This window comes from Podarcis pityusensis, assembly GCF_964106645.2.
Source record: "Podarcis pityusensis genome assembly, chromosome: 1".
In the NCBI taxonomy this organism is placed as follows: domain Eukaryota; kingdom Metazoa; phylum Chordata; class Lepidosauria; order Squamata; family Lacertidae; genus Podarcis; species Podarcis pityusensis.
In genome coordinates this window covers 17,140,623-17,161,676 of record NC_138028.1, presented here as the reverse complement: position 1 = coordinate 17,161,676, position 21,054 = coordinate 17,140,623, and the positions used below count along the sequence as shown (strand labels likewise).

The following is a 21,054-nucleotide window of genomic DNA, read 5'->3' as shown; positions in this document are numbered from 1 at the left end:
CAGACGTAGAACCTGCAGCCTTACTCCAAAGTTTATGATAGGTGCTATGCCAACACTTTCACCATAGTAAACTGGAAAACAAGTACACGTCCACACATGGCCGCTTCAAAGTCAGTGACTGATAAAAACAAGTCTGCATCTCATGCAAGCAATCTCATGCAACATAGAAGAAGGAGGAGTTTAGATTTGATATCCCGCCTTTCACTCCCTTTAAGGAGTCAAAGCGGCTAACATTCTCCTTTCCCTTCCTCCCCCTCAACAAACACTCTGTGAGGTGAGTGGGGCTGAGAGACTTCAGAGAAGTGTGACTGGCCCAAGGTCACCCAGCAGCTGCATGTGGAGGAGCGGAGACGTGAGCCCGGTTCCCCAGATTACGAGTCTACCGCTCTTAACCACTACACCACACTGGCTGTCATAGGGACCAGTTAAGTGCTTTGTTAGGAGAAGTTCCATTTATACCAATGCAAAGGACCCTTCTTTCTTTCTTTCTTTCTTTCTTTCTTTCTTTCTTTCTTTCAGAGGACATTTTAATTTTTTAACTTTTTCTTGTCTTTCAAGGAAATATTGGAGGAAGTTGTAAAAGAATTACACAAAGTAAAAGAAGAGATAATCGATGGTAAGAAGCGAGGAGGGGTGGTTGGGCATGAAATGCATTTCTCACATTGGCCAAGGGTGGAATTGCAGAGTTGGAAGGTACCTCAAAGGTCACCTAACCCACTGCAGGAAGCCCATTGCTACAGCCTCCCTGATAGGTGCCCATCCATCCTCTGCTTACAAACTTGCCTATCACTTTCTGAGAGTCCACCTCCACCTGAGGTTGTCTGTTTCACCATTCAACTGCTTGACCAGTAATCCAGGTGCGTGAGCATTATAGAACTGTAGAATTGGAAGGGGACCCTGAGGATCATCTAGTCCAGGGGTCGGCAACCTAAGGCCCATGGGCCCCCGCCGCCCGCTTGTTCAACTCCCGTGCGCCATGCTGAACCAGCACGGAGCAGGGACCACCTTCCGGGACGCTGGGCAGCTTCCTGTTGGCTGCAGGAAGCTCCTGCAACCAATGGGATGCTGCGCACGCCGCCTCCTCGCCGGAAGGAGTGTTGGCGCATGTGTGTGTTAGGATATTTCCGTTCCACCTTAAAAGGGAGCAGGCTTTGTGAGTCAGAGTCTGCGTATTTCCTGTTTCCACAGGATGTTTCTGTTGTGTCTTTTGTTTTCTCTCTCTGTGTCTGGAGACACTGATGCAGGCAGTCATGTTTTTCTTTGTTCTGATCAATGCTGAATAAAACTTGTAAATAATGCTCTCCTGCGTGCAACTTCTGCTGTGAATTATCTGCTGATAGAGTGTGCATGAGCTCTGGAATGTGGCAAGCTATTTCTAGAAACTCGTGTCGCTAATTGCTGATACTGTATCTACGGGAGATCGATGGATCGTCCGGCAGCCGGCTTGGGGGCCATGATGGACTTTGTCTCCCTGGCAGTATCCCAACAGTGTGTGCGCGCTCTGGCGCACCATGGCGTCTGCGGGACCGTGAACTGGCCCAAGCTGCAAAAACTTTGCCGACCCCTGATCCAGTCCAAGCCCTTGCAATGTAAGAATATGCAGCTGTCCCATACAGGGATTGAACCTGCCACCTTGGCGTTATCGGCACCATGCCCTAACCAACTAAGCTATCAAACTCTCTAGTGTGCTGAGATGCCTTTGCTTAAATATGGAGTGTATGTATAAGACACATTGATAATTGCATTTATTGCATGATGCTCAAGCCGGCCCGTTCACCTTCCCACATCCAGTCCTGGGAACTGGGAGTGCGGGTGCAAACACTGCGAATTACCTCTTAGGACAGGAATAGCCAGCATGGTGCTCTCTGGTTGCTGTGGATGACAACTCCAACATCCCTGACCGTCGGCTATATTGGCTGAGGATGATGGGATTTGTGGTCCGTATCCGAAGGGCGTCACGTTGACTACCCCTGTATCTGCAGTTCCTAGCCCAGTACCCACAAAGAAATATCATTCCCATGGAGAAGGAAATACAATTAAGTCTCCCCAGAGAGACACCTGGAATAGTCTTTTTTCTGCCACTTGGTCCGGAACGTTTGTGAATCCTGTGCCACAGAGAAAAGTCAGCAGAGCCTCATGTCTTGATAAAAATACAGTTTTGCGCCCGTGTTTATATTTGCTCTCGCTGCCACATCAGCCCTGCCTTACACACACAACTGAACAGCCTTGCCTTGGCATCCTTCCAGGGCAACCCTTGCCGCTCAATATATTGCTTAAGCCAGGGGTGGCTTACCTGCGACTCTCCCATCATCCCATCTGCTGTGAGCCAGATGTGGGCAGTCTATGATGCTGTTGGACTCCATCTCCCATCAGCCCCTGCCAGCCAGCCAGGACAGTGGTCAGAGGTGCTGGGAGTTCATAGAGAATTGTAGAGTTCGAAGGGATATACCCCCAAGGGTCATCTAGTCCAACCCCCCTGCAATGCAGAGCCGTGGTCCGGCAACATCCGGAGGGGCCACAGGTAAGCCAGCCTTGAATTAAGCAGAAAGGGAAGGATGGTGTAGATACTGCCTTCATACATTTAAAGCATCACACGCACACACCCAAAACAAATAGCTGGAACTGTAGTTTAAGGGTGCTGGGAATTGTAGCTCTCTTGGGGTTAAGCTACAGCTCCCAAGGTGCTTCAAGTGTATGGTTGTGTGCGCACAGCTAGGATCTGTACCGCCCTTCTCTTGCTGCTGTTGCCACCACCTTTGTAATCTTAACCACTTCCCAAAATATAGTCAGTGGTCTTTAGCTTAGGTGTGAAGCTATGACAGTATAGTGCTTTGACCATAAGCTCTGGCTTATTCCCTTTTTTTATTGTTTCCTCTTTTTTTCAGCCATTAGGCAAGAGTTGAGTAGAATCAGCACGACATAATGGCCATGGAACCATCTAGAAGCCACATAGGATGTGAAAGGCAACTGGATCGTTTCCGAACATCAAAAGACCATGCAAGATGGTGAAAGAGGACACCTGGCTCTGTCTTTTGTTCTTAAATCCTTTTTATTAGCAGACTCAGCAGACTTTGAGGCTTGCTGCTGCCTTGGATTTGCTTCATTTTAAAAAAAAAAACAGAGAGAGAGAAGTCTTAAAATCTTAAAAAAAAGAAAATATTAAAATTTAAATTTCTGGATTTTTTAAAATTTCATCTGACAATGCACATCAGAGTTGGTCAGCCTTTTTTGTATTTTGTATTTGCTTATTTAAATGTATGACTTTTTTTTTTTAGTATATAGTAGGTAAGGAAACACGTGAACCATTCGCTTTTACTAGATGACTTCAGAGTAATTTTACTGGTAGACTGCAATGTAAATGAAGACCTTTTTTTTTTTTTTTGCCAACAAAACCTTATTTGTGGCATCACCTGAAGAGGCCGAACGATGCCCAGCTGTCAGACAGCAAGTCCCTGGTCTCAGAGCTATCACAATATTACAGCGGTACATCATTGCTTCACAGTATCTGTGTTCATATTGGTAATAAACTGTTCATTGTCCATGTGGCATTGCTTGGCTTTTCTTTCATCCCGCTGCAGCATACTTGGACTCCACTGTGCTTCTTAGCAAAATCAGGGGTAACCATACCCTGGAACTAATCTGGCTCCCCCAGAGCATTTTGTTTCTGGTCCCTGGTGGTGCTAGAAAAATGGGGTGTTGTAAGAAGTACAGTTGTTTACACTTTGATGTTGCGATGGCCCAAACTGACCATGCAAGGAACTTCACTAACCCTGCTGCCTCCCATCACCTAAGCAAAGTACCATCAGAATCATCACAAACTGGAAGATCCACATTATAAATTGCATATATGTCGTGTGGTCTCCGAGACCACCCCCACTTTGTGTAGAAACAGCCCTATGCACCACTAAGGGCCTTGTTGCTGGTGTCACCTCCAGGGGCTTCCCAACCGGCAATGACCCGTGACGGGGCCTTTTCAGTGGTAGTTCCCCATTTGTGGAATGTTTCCCAAACTTGGGTCTCCAACTGTTTGTGGACTACAACTCCCATCATCGCTAGTTAGCAGGCCCGGTGGTCACAGATGATGGGAACTGTAGTCCAAAAAGAGCTGGAGTTTGGGAAACCCTGATCTAGTCCAACCCTCTGCAACGCAGGACTCTTTTGCCCAGCATGGGGCTCAAACCCACAACCCTGAGATTAAGAGCCTTATGCTCTACTGAGCTGTCCCCGCTTGATAATTACAATAATCCCCAGGACTGCTGAAGTCTGTGTTATCCAGGGGAACGATCATATGATGCATGTTTGCAGGGTGTAATTAAGAATTATTTTCCCCTAATGCAGGCATCTTCAGTCTTTTCCCATATATTTGCATGGTAGTAGCGCTCCCTGTTGCAACCCACCTTGGGTCAGGCTGTGACCCACTAGTGAGTCCTGGTTCTGCCACTGTTGTCCTTGGACATGCTCCCCTAACTCTCCAGTCCTTTCTGGAGGGGCAGGCAGAGAACATGAGGTCTCTGAAGAGAAACATTTTGATCCCGATATTCTAGCATCTTCGGGGGCCGGCGGAAGAACAGGAGACTTCTCAGCTGGAGAACTACTCTTGTGTGTCTGTCCAGAGGTCTCCCTATTTTGTTGTGAGAAGGAAAGTGTCTCACCTCTCCATTGAAACAACCCTGGAATATAGATGTTGAGTTCACAGATCTCACTGTGCCTAACCATGTCTGATGAGCAATGAAGTTCAAAGCATCAGGAAACCAGGGTGAGCCGGGCTGTCAAACAGCCTAGCAGATAATAAAAGAAAAAGGTCTGTTAATTTTTTTAAAACTATACTATACATTTTCAGGCGCTTCCCACTGGCTTCATTGTAATATTTCTTCATATCGAGGTTACAAAAACTCCTTGGGTGTCAGAAATATAACATCAGCTCTTATGTGGTTACTGGGCACGCTCTGTTCAGAGAACAGACTCGTTTATGTTTGTTTGGATGGGGGAAGTATACAGGGTGCAAAGGTCCATTAAGCTTATAAAGGGGGAAAGGGCAGAGTCCGCAGCTATCGAGAGTCTGGTGCCAGCTTGCATATTCTCTTCACCCTTGAATAAGGACCGATGGAGTCATCAAAAATGAAGTCCCAGAGAACTCGAACCCAAGACTGGTGCTGAGGCAGGGTGTCATAATATTCTGCTGCTATCTTCTTTACCTGCAAGAGCAAAAGAAATTTTTTATCCACCGTTCGTTTATCTGTGAAACATCTATCTTAGAATGCATTTGGACATGAGGTTTCTAATGCTACTTTAAAGCGGCAGTACCTGCTGTGTTATGAAACTCTGGCCGTTGACCAAGAGCGCCGTGTCAACCTAAATTTCATTCACACCAGTGAGTGTGGTGTGTCACAACGGCTGACACTTGTGGATGTGTTGCCACCCTTTATGCACATGAACACTTCTGTTCTCCCATGATTTACCCATTGAAACGGCAGGAAAGAACTGCATGCTAAAAAAACAAAAAAACACCCCACCCTTGAATTTTGACACATGCAAACTGAGCACAAAACTCCTGTGTTTTTCTGAGTTAGCAGGCTTGCAAGATGGGGTCCTGTCCCCCCAGAAGCAGTTAACGTGGAAATGTGTGATAAATTTCTGCAGTGGCTTTTACATGGCGTGACAGATGATGTAAAAACGCTAAAATTGTCGTGTAAGAAAACGTCCGGAAAACGGAATAGAGTGCTGTTTGAAAGCAAGCTAATAGAATTTATGCCAAGAGTAAACCCAATGAACAAATGAAAGCGACCCAGATTACTTTTGAGAGCGAAGAGATTTTTCATGGTTCATACACCCTGGAATTCAAATCCCATTGCAGTCAGTCGAGGGGAGAAGGGAAGAGGGAAGGAAAAAGTCCTGTTGGATCCCTCATCCTTTGGCCTCAAGGAGCTAGCAGGGCTGTGAATGTGGCAGAGCAAGAATCTCCCTCACCCCATGGCAGCATTGAAACCTAACCTGAGCATTCATCTGACAGAACCAGGGCAGTCAGATAATTTAGATGACTAATTCTGTTTGCTAGACTAGGAATAGCCAACTGGCAGCTTGAAGGCCCGTTGGCTGGCAGAAGCCCTACCAGTTTTAAGGTGTGCTAAGAAAAAATAAAATGCTTTTTTAAAAAAGCTCCATTGTTTCTGTCTTTCCCAGTTCCAGCACAGACTTTTGACCTTCACTTGACAGTTTCCAAGTTAAAATGTAAGCCAAAATTGCAGGAATCTGTGACTGTCCAGGTAGGACATAATGCAGCTTGCTGGATTTGTACTGTGTTTCCTTGCCGATATGGGACCTGGGTGGCGCTGTGGGTTAAACCACAGAGCCTAGGACTTGCTGATCAGAAGGTCGGCAGTTCGAATCCCCGTGACGAGGTGAGCTCCTGTTGCTCGGACCCTGCTTCTGCCAACCTAGCAGTTCGAAAGCAAGTCAAAGTGCAAGTAGATAAATAGGTACCGCTCCGGTGGGAAGGTAAACAGCGTTTCCGTGCGCTGCTCTGGTTCGCCAGAAGCGGCTTAGTCATGCTGGCCACGTGACCCGGAAGCTGTATGCCGGCTCCCTCGGCCAATAAAGCGAGATGAGCACTGCAACCCGAGTCGATCAGGACTGGACCTAATGGTCAGGGGTCCCTTTACCTTCTTGCCGATCCAGACCTAGGACAGCCTGCCCCAGACTACAACTTCCACCAGTCCCATCTGCCATGGGCCTTGTCTTCCACACTCCCCTCTCCTTGTCCCATGCTTCATAGCAATGGAGCAAACATCTGCAGGAAGCCCAGTTGTTGTTCACTCCAGTTCAGTGCTAAGCCATGGGTTTTCCTGGAGGAAAGCAGCAGGGCAAACTGAAGTGTGCCTGAGCTCATGGCGGGTGAGTCAGAGAGGATGGGAGTTCTAGGCCAAAACATCTGGTGGGCGCCAGGTTGAGAAAGGCTGCCCCACGTCTAACCGCAGTTGGGAGCAGTTCCACACCACCCACCAGCCCCATGGCTAATTCTGTGAGCAAGCAGACAGAAAGTGGGGAGAGCAGATCAGAAAGTCCCAGGTTCGAACCCCTGCTTCTCCAGGTAGGTGGTGGGAGAGTTCCCTGCCTGGAAACCCAAATAGCTGCTGCCAGTCAGTGTAGACAGCACTGAGGAGACTAAGGCAAGCTCCCTGTTGCAGGCAGGTCCATGGGTCAGTCTAGCAATGGCTGCTGCCATCGGATTGGAACAACCCTTAGCAGAAGAAGCATGCCTCCGAATAGAAGATGCAGTGGATGGTCACATACGCTCCTAGATGCTTTCTGGATAAGCGTCCACATAATTAGATGCAATCCTAGAAGTTTGGGGAACCTATGGCAGTCTCCAGCTCCCGTCAGCCCCAGCCGGTGTGACCAATGGCCAAGGACGAGGGGCGGTCCACAGATGCCCCATTCTGTACTACTACACAAGTGTCAGTGTGATTCAGGATCCGTTCCAGTTTTGGGTGGTTGGTTAGGAGTGAAATTAGGAGGAATGAATAGCGCAGAAACAGGGAGGGGGGGTGTTTTATAGCAGGAAAGGTGTAGAGAACCCAAACTGGCTAGTGGGCTGGATCTTCCTTCCTGCCACGTCCCTCACCCTGTGGGCCAACTTTGAAAGCTGGATAAGTCCCATCTACCTGCTCATCACCTGACACCGGGCGATAACTTCAAAGGAGAAAGCTCTGGGGCTGGCTTTCTGCATCCATCAGAGGACTGGCACAGAGAGCCTTCCCTTCTGAAGTCCATTGGTAAGACATTTGAAAACTATGGAGAGTCACAGAGGCAAAACCATGTACAACAATAACAAGAAGCTTCCTTTCCTTTTGTCACCTTAACAGTCAATGATATACATTTGCCACCCAATTACTGCATTTCATAAAATCACAGAATTGTAGAGTTGGAAGGGACCACAAGGGTAGACTAGTCTAGGCCCTGCAAAGCAGGAATCCTTTGCCCAACGTTGGGGTCAAAACCACAACCCTGAGATTAAGAGTGTCATGCTCTATCAACGGAGCTATCTCAGTGCCTCATCAGGAACAAGTAGGAAGCAGACCATGCCAAGGAAACAGTGATACGGCTATTACTGGCTTCGAACGGGTTATAAAGCTTGTTCTGGAACTCTGCAATTAAGAAAAATCACTGGGCTGGCAGAATTCGACTTGTCTATCTACATTTGTGTGCAGCGACTGTCATTGCACAAGCCAGTTGATTTGTCACTGCAGAAAGGCACTCATTTAATAAGTTACTTATTTGTCCCCAGGGCAATAAACCTGCCTGAAAGTATGACAAGCCCTATTGTATTGCTTGGGGGGTGGGGGGAGCCGATCGCACCGCATTCCACAAAGTAGCTGATAAGACTGGGCTCTGTTGGGAACATGCGCGCAGGAAAAGGGAAGGGGCCAGCTTCTGAGCTAAAGAATTAAACGCACGACTGCAGTTTATATACCCGGATTTGTGTCTTTTTAAACATACATCAGGGGTGGGTGCGTGTCAACTGGGACCACTGCACATGGGGAAGACAGGTTACTTTTTTTATTTTAAAAAATTATTTCCTCCTGTATCACAGTCCCAATGAAAATCCCCTTTCCCAAAGCAGCTTTTCTTGCAGATATTAGCTTTTGGGTGTAGGGAACCTAATGCAAGCCACAGAACTCCCTGCATGCCACAGAACTGGGTGGGTGTGTGTGTATGTCCAACTAAGTTATGCTCAAATTAAAGAATCAAAATCAGTCATGCTCACATATTTGCATGAAGTCTATTGAATGAGTTGAACTAACATTGGATCTGTAGCCCTTTTTTAACAAAAGCCAGCTACCTAAAAAAACCCACCTTGCTGTGCTTATGGGGGAAGCATTGGTCACACTAAAGTCTGTGTTTGTTTTTCCTTTTCCTTTTCCCCTCCTCAACTGCTGTTTAAACAGACGCAGAAACAAAATGGAACACTGCTACACAGACATACAAGTAATATGAGCATGCATTTGACCATTCATCCACCTTGACCCTTAGTCTGTTACAGCAAGTGTTGCTCAACTGTAGCACCCTGCTTGTGGTTAACGCTTAGCTGGAATGAAATATTCAACGCAGCAATAGAGAAATTAAAATAATAATTTATTTGTCAGACAAATAAATGATAGGCACAGTGGTATATAGTTACCAAAGCTCTGCCCCCCTCCAGCCCTGATGGCCAGCACTTATATTTCCTCAGCCCAGCCCCCTTGCTCCTCCTTTGGCTGCCTCTGTCCAATCAGCCTGGCTGAAATTCCTATTGGCTGTTTGCTAGAACCAATCATAAAAGATACACCCATTTCCTATTGCCTTTTATGGGAGACAAAGAGCTATATTTCCTTCTATCCATAAATGGCAGACAAGTAGCCATATATCTTACATTTGCCTCGACAAGGCACCTTAATTACCAGATCACCTTTTGCCCCTGTTGCCCCTGCATTCCAAAACAAATGGCTAAAACTAATGGCTCATGGTATTAAATTCTATCTAAACAGAGATCTTGGGTTCACATTCTCACACGCCATCAATGAAATAAGAATCTAACATAAGAATCTAACATTTCTTACTTTCTAAATCCTTTGCATAATTACATTAAGCCAACAAATCTCATACATAACATAGATAGCTTTTTAGAAGAAAAGGCCTTTGCAAAGTAAAAAAGGAACTCAGTAAAAACAGCTTCAAAAGAAGCCTCTTCAGTTTACACCCCCGTTTCCCAGCCAGCTGCTTTTCCCATTAGCTCTTCCCAAAATTTATTGCCCTTTAACTCTCTCAGTATACCTTAAACCTTAGGAAAATATGGCTAGAGTCTGATGGGAGGCACATGGTATTATTTTCTGTTAAACAATAAATCTTACTATTTACCAACTCTTAATTAGTGTTTTTGCAGCTTGATTGTATTCTGTAATATGTAGGGTCAGTGTAACATTTGCTCCCAGCCTGTAATTCCCTTTTACAACTTTGAGAAACTTGTCTCCTGCTACTGCTATAAATCAGGGGGGCCCTTGTTCAGGAGAGCAGGAAGATAAACAACTGCCAAAGTACTTAGCCAGCTGGTTTCTGCCTGGCATGAAACATACAAACATTTGCAAATATATCTTTAAGCTCATTTTAAAATACAGGCCTTGATCAGATGCCTCATAACCACGTTTTCTTTCCCGGCCTGTTCTTTTTATCCACTTTCTCCACAACATGCAAAATCTTATAAACCTCCATCATGTCACCTCTTCTTTGCTTTTTCCCTAAACACTGCAACCTTTCTCCTTAGGGGAGTTGCCCTTTTCTGGACCCCGATGATAAATGACACTTAACTGGTTACACACTGTTATTGTTTTGCTGTGCTTTTATTTCCTGAATGTGTGCTTATATATACTACTAAACTTAAATTAAGTTATAATTAAATAAATGGGATTCAGAATGTTAAGAAAAGTGAATAAGATGACCATAATTGGAAATTGTTTTAGTTTAATAATGATATTGGAAAGCTGTTACTTTTAAATTACAAGGAAATTCAGAAGAGAGGGATTTGAGGAAGTCAACCAAGATGTTTAAAAAGTTGGATTTGTGAAGAATTAAGTTTGTTATTATTGTCTATTTGTTTATTGTTCCCCCCTTTTTCTTTTTTCTTTTTTCTTTTTTCTTTCTTCCTTTTTCCTTTTCTGTTTTTTTGTGTATCATTTTGCTTTGTGGTTTATGTTATTGCGGTGGAAAATTTAATAAAAAATTATTCGGTATATATACTACTAAACTTAATAAAAAAAGATCTGGGAAAAAGCAGCACAGAGTGTCTTGAGGTTGCATCTATTTGCCAGTACAGTGGTACCTCGGGTTACAGATGCTTCAGGTTACAGACTCCGCTAACCCAGAAATAGTACCTCGGGTTAAGAACTTTGCTTCAGGATGAGAACAGAAATTACGCAGCAGCGGCAGTGGGAGGCCCCATTAGCTAAAGTGGTACCTCAGGTTAAGAACAGTTTCAGGTTAAGAATGGACCTCCAGAACGAATTAAGTACGTAACCAGAGGTACCACTGTACAGTGGTACCTCTGGTTGCGAATGGGATCCGTTCCGGAGGCCCATTCGCAACACGAAAAGAACACAACCCGCAGCAGCACGTCTGCGCACGCGCGGGTTGTGATTCACCGCTTCTGTGCATTCACATGATGTAATTTTGTGCCTCTGCACATGCGCGGGCGGCGAAACCCAGAAGTAACCCTTTCCAGTACTTCTGGGTCACCGCGGAATGTAACCTGAAAGAACGTAACATGAAGCGGACGTAACATGAGGTATGACTGTAGTAATATAAAGGTAAAAGTACCCCTGACCATTAGGTCCAGTCATGAACAACTCTGGGCGTGCACGCTCATCTCGCTCTATAGGCCGAGGGAGCTGGCTTTTGTCTACAGACAGCTTCCGGGTCCTGTCGCCAGCATGACTAAGCCTCTTCTGGCGAACCGGAGCAGCGCACGGAAATGCCGTTTACCTTCCCGCCGGAGCAGTACCTTTTGAACTGCTAGGTGGGCAGGAGCAGGGACTGAGCAATGGGAGCTCACCCCATCACGGGGATTCGAACTGCCGATCGGCAAGTCCTAGGCCTATAATTCTCCTCACTGCCCTCAGATTCCTATGAAAGCATCTTTCCTAAGGCCTAGAAGGTATTATTTTCATCTAGAGTAGTGTTTTCCAAACTTAGTTCTCCAGGTGGTTTTGGACTACAATCGCCCTGTTTCGGGAAGTTTTTGATGTTTGAGGTTTTACTATGTTTTTATATGTGCTGTAAGCCGCCCAGAGTAGCTGCTATCATCATCACCATCCCACCATCTCTGACCAATCGTTTTGCTAGCTAGGGAAGATGGGAGTTGTAGTCCAAAAACAGCCGGAGACCCAAGTTTGCGAAACGCTGATCTAGAGTATCTTTGGTGCTTGGGGTTAAGCCAGCTACAAAATAGTGTCTGTCTAGCAATCTGCATTCACTTACTTTATGCTGTATATTTAAATACCATTATTCCCACTGCATCCCCCTGAGCAGCGATGACATTAAGGTGCAGGTATGAGCAGGGAGGCTCCCAAACACAACAACGCTGGCTTATCGCATTTCTGAAGTTAATGCATGCTACTGTCTAAATAGATGCCTTCCTACCAGGTCGTTAAGTCAGGAGTCTAAAATTACCTAACTGCACCACCACCTCTAATTTCAGGATTCAAGAGCCACTTTTCTTTCATAAGCTGCATATGTAAATTAGCTTTGCAACCTTTGGCTCATCCAGATGTTGCTGAACCACAACTCCCATCATCCCTTGCCACTGGCCATGCTTGCTTGGGGCCGAAGGGTGTTGTATTTCAGCAACACCCAGAGAGCCAAACCTGTTTGCAAGGGTCAAAAACTCTAGAGCTTACCATTGGCAGCTTAGATCCAGGAACGCTGGGGAAATCGTGGTGTTCCATATGATAGCCCACGTTAAAGGTGATCCAGTTGAGGGGTCCGTAGTAGGAATACGTTTCATACCCTTTCAGGAACATATAGTGTTCTGCTATGAAGTGCCCCGAAAAAGGATGCAAGCCCATGCAAAGCAACGTCCCTGATATTAAATAAACAACAGGCTTCAAACCCCACAGGTAGTAGATGATCAAGTCGACAGAGAACTGGGCCAAAGCGTTAAGTATTTCCATCTCGGTAATTGTTTTGGGGTTGATGTAGAGCGGTCTCAAGGCATAGAAAAGGGGTTGGAAGACAAGCCAGATGATCTTCCGAAAGGGAGTGCAGAAGAACCAGCCCTCAAAGTCCGTGGGGATGTCCACATCCAACGAGTCTCCGCCAAGGTATCGGTGGTGGTCTATGTGGTACTTCTTGAAGGAGGCCGAGTAGGGGAGTCCAATGGGCAAGTTGGCAAAGACGGCAAACCACCGGTTCCACTTGATTTGCTTGTTGCCAAAGACCACGTTGTGGGAGATGTCGTGGATGGCCAGGGTCATGGAGTGGTTGATGCAGCCCCCAAAAGCATAGGCCCAGAAGAAGATCCACTTCCAGGAAAGGTCCCTCACAAGGTAGCAGGCCAGAAGCTGGGTGAACACCATCCCCGTCACTATCCATTTCAAGTAGGGATCTGGCCCCATGAGAGACTTGATGGCTGGGTACTTCGCTGAGGAGGAAAAGAAACATTAGGACAAATGCAGTCAAAACTGCCTGGAATCCAGTCGTGGAATTGTGGTGCCAACTAGACAAATCCCTCTGCCCTTAATATCCATCAGGCTACCTACCTGACATAAACCAGGCCTCCACGAAGGTCTGGCCCACCCATTAGACAAGGTGAGGTGACTGCCTCAGGCGGTAGGATCCACAGAGGCAGCAGATCTGGCCTCCAAGGAATACATTGCCTGCTGCTGCCACCACGGTGGCAGCAATGGCTGTGGCATATTTCTTGGAGGCTGGACTTCTTGTCTCCCCGGCAAACACCCCGCCACCCTCCATTCTGCCAGTACAGCATCCTCACAGTGAATAGGAGCTGCTGGTCTCCTCCCACCCATAGGGAAGAAATGGTGGGGGCTGCCCTGCCTGGTGTGGTTCAGAACAGGCCTCTTTCTCCCCAAGGACAGCCCAGAAGCTTCTGGTGAATGGTAGCTAAGCAATGTTTTCAAACAGACAAGTGAACCATATTTTTCGCTCTATAAGACGCACCAGACCACAAGACGCACCTAGTTTTTGGAGGAGGAAAACAAGAAAAAAAAATATTCTGAATCTCAGAAGCCAGAACAGCAAGAGGGATCGCTGCGCAGTGAAAGCAGCAATCCCTCTTGCTGTTCTGGCTTCTGGGATAGCTGTGCAGCCTGCATTCGCTCCAAAAGACGCACACACATTTCCCCTTACTTTTTAGGAGGGAAAAAGTGAGTCTTATAGAGCAAAAAATATGGTAGATGTTGACAGGATGGGATGGGAAGGGGAGAATCCAGCAGCTCCCCATCCCTCCTCGGCAGCTCCCTGCATGGAAGGGGGACTGGTAGCAGAAGAATCCTGCAAGAATTAGAGACAGATGTGCAGCGCAGTGGTGGGAATCAGAAAGGTTGTTGCCTGGACTCCCTCTAGTGGCATCCAAGAATAGAGCAGTGGAGGAGAAAATCCCACATAGCCAAGAGTTCTCTGCACATATCATTCTCAGCATCAAGCTAGCCCTTCTATTTTCTCAATAAGCCTCCCTCTAGCTGGTTTTCCTGTCTCTTTGGCTGCCAGGACTGAATTGACACCATTCCATTCAGCTGCTGCCCCATCAAGTTCAGACCCTCCAAATTCCCCTATTTTCCAGGGACGTCTCTGATTTAGAGAAGCCATCCCAGTTTCTGATCTGACCCCAGAATGTCCCACTTTTCCTTAGGATGTCCCTGTTTTCATTGGAGAAATGTTGGAGGGTATGGAGTTATCTGACCCCTGAGCATCTGAAGGGAAGTTTTTTTTAATGTTTAATGTTTTATTATGTTTTTACATGTGTTGGAAGCTACCCAGAATGGCTGTGACAACCCAGTAAGATGTGTGGGGTATAAATAGTAAAATAATCATTATGGAATGGGAGGTCCCTATTTTCATCGGAGAAATGTTGGAGGGTATGCAAGTTACAATTAGTGCTCCTTTCCCTGGTCCAGACCTCCTCACAGGGTATATTGGCACCCAGAGTGCAGTCCCAGCATGAAAAAAACAAAAACACCAAAAAAAACCATTTGTGGATTCTGAGTTACTGAAGTGAAACCTGAATTGCAGGCTAGCTACACTTGCTGCAAATAAAATAATGGCCTAGTTTGTCATAAGGCAGGTTCTTGTGTCCCATGGAGGTTCTGTACAGCCAGCATGTTTTTATCTGCTATAATCACCTGAAGTCCTTCTCTGTGTGCCCCATCCATGGGAGGACCAGAGGGTGGGAACACGAAAAGGGGCCTTTTCAGTGGTGGTTCCCTGCTTGCAGAACACTCTCCCCAGGAAAACTGCTTGGTGCCATTGTTGCCTGCCTTCAGCTGCCAGGCAAAAACAAACCTATTTAGTCAGGTTTTGGGTTTCTAATTGAGAGGGTAGTGGGACTTTGTGGTGTTCAATTGGGGTAAAGGTAAAGGTAAAGGGACCCTTGACCATTAGGTCCAGTCGTGACCGACTCTGGGGTTGTGGTGCTCATCTCGCTTTACTGGCCAAGGGAGCCGGCGTACAGCTTCTGGGTCATGTGGCCAGCATGTCTAAGCCGCTTCTGGCGAACCAGAGCAGTGCATGGAAACGCCGTTTACCTTCCCGCCGGAGTGGTACCTATTTATCTACTTGAACTTTGACGTGCTTTCAAACTGCTAGGTTGGCAGGAGCAGGAACCAAGCAACGGGAGCTTACCCCGTCACAGGGAATCGAACCGCCAACCTACTGATTGGCAAGTCCTAGGCTCTGTGGTTTAACCCACAGTGCCACCCGCGTCCCTTCAGTTGGGGTAGGTAGGACTTATTTACTTTAGATATGCTTCCAGAGGAGTATTTTAGTTTTCGCTCATTGTTGTTGTTTTTTATACCTGATTTTAATGTCTTTGTTAGTTCCATTTTCAAGGTGTACGCTTCTTTGAGGGTAAAAATGTGACTAATAATTAACAGCAACAAGATACGGAGTCTTAGCAGTGTGGCCTGCATGAGGGGTGGGGGGTGAGTGGGAGAAATTGAAATCGCATGAGAACTGAAAAGCAGATCCCATCATCGCCATGTGAACCTCGTTCACCATTTTGAATGGTGAACGCACGCACTGCTGAACTGAATGTGAGTTCATGCATCGTGCCCCAACCTCATTTTCCCTTTTTTAAAGAACTGGATGAGTCGGTAAATCAGTTCCATCCTTTCTCAGAAATCAAAAGCTGCATTGTTGCCGGGAACAATTTACAAAGCCTCCATTCTGGGTCTAAACAGCACCCAGTGCAAAAAATAGTATTGTCTGTTTCACTAATATTATTCACAAGTTGCCTCAAGGTACTTGTGTAGCACAATCAACAAGCCTACATATATGATACCATACCATACCATACAATACGGTATCTTTCTTGTCATTGTCCCATACAGAACAATGAAATGGAAAAATCTACATAAGACTCTCAAAAACCCCTAAAAACTCCGAAACCCCATTTTAAAATACAATGCACTCCTATAGAGACTCCTTATACTGCGTTTAAAACTACTTAATTATAATAATTAATGCTAATTAATGATATGATGATATTAATTAATATTAATATGCTAATTGATAATATTAAATGTGATGATGATAATAATCCATTGTGACAATATACTTGTTGCATCAAAGACATGCCTCTTGAGGAAAAGGTGATAGGGAAAATTCCTTACAATCGTCATTTTTTTTGTTTTTAAAAAAGAAATGATTATTATTTCATTGCATTCCCTGTGATTTGAGTTGGCTTTACTTATCTCTCTTTACTTTGCTTGCTCACATGAGTCAATTACTATTCAGGTGAGGCTCACAAGCTTTAAAAGTAGTTGGCTGAATCCTGGGACAAAAGCAAAGGGGCAGAGTACCTGCAATAAATGTCTGATTCTTTTCCGTTCTTGCCTTTTGGCTCGTTGTGATTATAAAAGCATCAAAGTGTTAGTGCAGGGTGTGGCCACTGATCCTTCTGTTGAAATTGAGCAACCAGTGTCCAAGAGCCGTGCCGTTAAACCTAACGAAATTAGTTGCCTCACATCCTCTGACCACTGATGCTGCATTTTTGCACACGCAATTCAAATGGTAGTGAAATCTTTAGTCAAATGGAGTCCCTTAAGAGAACAGGTGAGGAACCTTTGGGGCTTGGCTCTGCCCACAATGAAAGCAGGAGATCAATGGGGCTTGACAGCACCACACCCAAGCAGGGCTTGCTTGCACAGAACCCTCTGTGGTGTTTTAAAGTGGAAAATCTCCTTACACAGGTGGGGCAGCTGCGGGGAGGCTGGGGAAAGTGGCCATGCAGGCTAAATTTGAACATTCAGTTTGGCTGGAGGTTTCCCATCCCTGCTTAAGAGAATAGTAGTTGGTTTTAATTATTCTTATTCCGAATGGTTTAAATCATTCTTTTCGTAAGAAGCTTTGAGGTTGTTGTTGTTTACAATGAAACCTTATATAAATTCAAATAAATAGATAAAATGCCAAGTTTTCCAAGCCTTGATTTACAAATCAGCCTGATTCTGGGTTTTTTGTTTTTGCTTGACATTTCTGGTCCCCCACCCCATTTTTATTTTTTATTTTGACAAAGTAATAATCATAAATAAGTAAGAATAAAAATGTGCACTCCACCACCGAGACCATTCCATTGCAACGATCCAACCTCCCAAAATTTCAACACCTCTTGCGAAGGTTTGACCCCTTTCCGTTGTAACAGTACAAATTCCTTCCATACCTCCTCAAAATCATTTCTCTTGTGTATTCCCTATCTTACCTCGACGGAACAGAAATCACTGGGTTAAAGCTGACCGAAAGTCCAAAGGTAGCATTATTGTCAATTTACAACGGGGTGGAAGGTTTGCAAGCTATGAAGGACATGCTCACATATTTTATTGACAGCTGCATGAATCATGATAGCTAGGAAGTGGAATGGGCAAGCAGAATATAAAATGGAAGAATGGTATAAAGGGGTGTGGGATATAGGCTATTAATGATAAATTAACATGAGCCTGATTCTGTTTTGGTAAATGACACGGAACATATTTTTTCAAAGACCGGCTCTTCAGAAATGTCTGGCATGTCTAAATTACAGTGGTACCTTGGGTTACATATGCTTCAGGTTACAGACACTTCAGGTTACAGACTCCGCTAACTATTTAGTTACCTATTTATCTACTTGCACTTTGACGTGCTTTCGAACCTAGGTAGGCAGGAGCAGGGACCGAGCAATGGGAGTTCACCCCGTCGTGGGGATTCAAACCTCCGACCTTCTGATCGGCAACTCCTAGGCTCTGTGGTTTAACCCACAGCGCCACTAGCGTCCCAATAAATATACCGTATTTTTCACTCTATAAGACGCACCAGACCACAAGACGCACCTAGTTTTGGGAGGAGGAAAAAATGAAAAAAAATATTCTGAATCTCAGAAGCCAGAACAGCAAGAGGGATCGCTGCGCAGTGAAAGCAGCAATCCCTCTTGCTGTTCTGGCTTCTGGGATAGCTGCGCTGCCTGCATTCACTCCATAAGACGCACACACATTTCCCCTTACTTTTTAGGAGGGAAAAAGTGAGTCTTATAGAGCAAAAAATACGGTAATAGGCAAGAATAATTGCTCATTATTTAAATTTCACCAGCAGGGACACAGTCCATTACATAGGAGCCAACTTCTGCGGCTGTGCTGAGTCATGTATTTGCTTATGTAGGGTGGAAGTGACCTGGGTCCCCCCCGAATTTTTTATTCTAGTTGGCACCCCTGATCCTGTACGTGGCAACTGAGAAGTAAGCCTCGCTGAGTCCAGTGGGGCTTACTCCCAGGTAAGGATTGCAGTGCAATGCGAATCAGGATGATATCTTTAAATCACCGAGGGCTGGTTTGAACCCAAGTCACCCCATTTCTAAAACTAGTCCCCTAGATACGGATCGCTGTACCGTAAACATGCAAAAAAGAGTTGAAAATGCAAAACTGGCCCTCGGGTTAGGACACAGCAGAATAAAATGGCCCCTGCCAGGGGGGGGGGGGCAGATAACAAAGTGTGTTTTGCATAGTGTACCGTGTTGCAATTTCCCATGTCATGTTATGGGAATTGATAAAGGAAGGAAGGAAAGTATGGCAGAGGTTGGGCAATTTTTCACTGCACCCACAGGCTATAAGAAAGGGAAAAAAGCTACATCTATTTAGCTATGGGTGTGGCTGGGCAGGACTTTGAATAGCTACAGAACCTGACCTGAAGACTAAAGAAGTCAGGTGCAGTGATCAGATTAGGTCTGTGGAGAGAGCTGGGCAGCTTTGAAGCAGTCACTGCCTCCCATGATAATCTGACTCATCAGCCAACTGAACTGTGTACAGGGTTCTACTCTGACCTCCCTGGAGGAGGAAAGGTATGGGACACACGGACACACACACACATATACATATGTGCGCACAACAAGAATAACAAAAAAATATATATGCCTCCATCCTTATTTCACAAGGAAAGTGTCTCTGAATGTTACCAGAACTGTCTCTCAGTAACCAAATTGGAGAAGTGGTTTTCAGAGGCAACATTTTGTGCTTTCTAGGAACATTTTCAAAAAGGAACACTGGCTGTCGGAAACTGGATGGGGAGACTATGGGGAAATAGGGGGTGAGGGGTGCACCCCAACCTGGGAATTTCCTTCCTTCCTTCCTTAGCTTTCCATGACAAGCAAGAATTATCCAGGTGAGTCCCCCCCTCCCCGCCCATTGCGTACAAATGCATGAAGAGAAAAGACTTCACCCGTGGGATTTCTGCTTGTCACACAGCAACCCCTTTCCAGGAGGAAAGTTTGCAACCTGAAGCGTGGCAGAGATGGGGGAGAGAGAGAGAGACAGTTCGCTATGCCGTGTATTTCTGGATCTATAAGGAAATGCGAGAAAGAGAAGTGGAGAAGACGATGCAAACTGGACATGACAGGAAACGCTGCCTGCCTAAGGCGTCGTCGGAGCCAGGATTTGCCCCCATCAAAGCCCTCCTTTCCGCGCCAGGACCCTGGAACTGTTCGGAAAGCAACAGCAACGAAAAGAGAACCCGCAAGCATGTGCAGAGTTCATTATCTTCACACACAGCCAGCCCTCCGAGCAACACACATGGGTGTAGCCAGGATGTATGTCGGGGTGGTGGTGGACAGAACCGACGTATCTGAGAAGAGGTTGCTCAGATTGTTATATATCTTTATTTATCTACTTTATTTGGAGGGGGAAGTTGCCCCCCTGCCCCCGACCACCCCCCATCCACCCCTGGGATTAAAAGTCAAAGCGATTTTGACAGAGGGCCTGATCCTGGCGGAGAATTAACCCCTAACGCCGCCCGTTTTTAGGAGGAAAGAGGTCTGGAGCAAGAAAGCAGAGGGTGGTGGGAAAACGAGGCGGGCAATGACCTCCCAGGGGGATCCCGAGGATGGCTCACCTAAGATCTCTTTCCTGCGCTGCGTGTGAGGCTGCTCCGTGTAAACCCACTCGAAATCCTCGCGGGTAACCCTGTTGCCCATCGCTGCCGCTATCGCTGCCGCTGCACCTGCCTACTTGACGGCCAAGCGCGGGGGCTTTTATCTCCTCCGTCCACCTGAGGGGCGGGGCCAATAGGTGGCTCCGCCCCTTCGCCAACTCGCCTGCCTCGTTCGCCTCGTGGTGATGCAGGATAGAAGCGGCCGCGGACTGGAGCGCGCTCGCTGCGCGTCAGGCGCGCCACGAGGAGCCCCGGGGCCCGCGGAGGCTTATGCGCGGCAAGCGGATTTGGGAAGCCTTAAAAATAATAATAAAACAGGCTTTTTCACGATTTTCAGCTGGGAATGTGCTGTCAGAGGCGAGCTGGTATGCAATCTGCGGGCTTCCTGTAGCGCGCGCCTCCCTGAACGAGATCCAACCTTTATTGCAAGCTTGATGGAATTTGCGCACTGCGCGCGCATGGATAGGATTGATGGATTGATTTTCGGTTATATTTGTCCTGCTTTTAAGCTTTTGCTTTTTGCATCTCGGTTGTCTGCGGATCTGGGGAATGTGCAACAATGACGTTAGCTTTGGAGAAGCCCCCCGGTGTGCATTGGTTAAAGGATCAGATGCTAAACGGGTGGGGGTGGGAGAGAATGTTGCAAGGAATCCTCTATTTGAAGTGTTTTGGGGCCTTGCGAAGGAAAAAGGTGGGGGAAGAACCAGATCTGCTGTGTTGTCTCGCCCATCTCTTCCCAGAAGTAATAAATAAATAAATAAATAATGAAATTATTATTATTATTAATAATAATAATAATAATAATAATAATAATTATACCCCACCCATCTGGCTGGGTTTCCCCAGCCACTCTGGGCGGCTTTCAGCATATATAAAAACATTGTAAGAAATGCCAAAGCGTCATTT

At 46.1% G+C, this 21,054-nt stretch overlaps 2 protein-coding genes across 15 annotated transcripts in view; one reads left to right on the top strand and one right to left on the bottom strand.

Moving 5' to 3' along the window:
• The window catches only part of EVL (Enah/Vasp-like), a 154,596-nt gene extending 151,057 nt beyond the window's left edge, over nt 1-3,539 (top strand). For all 14 annotated transcript variants that reach the window (XM_081022524.1, XM_081022531.1, XM_081022530.1 and 11 more), the window contains 2 exons: nt 559-616; nt 2,886-3,539. In XM_081022524.1, coding sequence (XP_080878650.1) covers nt 559-616; nt 2,886-2,923 — 96 coding nt within the window. In that variant the 3' untranslated portion in view covers nt 2,924-3,539. The remainder of the gene's footprint in view (nt 1-558; nt 617-2,885) is intronic.
• On the bottom strand, nt 3,031-20,239 carry DEGS2 (delta 4-desaturase, sphingolipid 2). Its single transcript, XM_080992192.1, has 3 exons — nt 20,110-20,239; nt 12,426-13,168; nt 3,031-5,195 (listed from the first exon to the last, which is right to left on the bottom strand). Exons 1-3 carry the CDS (start codon nt 20,189-20,191, stop codon nt 5,049-5,051), a joined length of 972 nt encoding a protein of 323 aa, XP_080848318.1. The 5' UTR covers nt 20,192-20,239; the 3' UTR covers nt 3,031-5,048.
• Between the last annotated feature and the right edge of the window lie 815 nt (nt 20,240-21,054).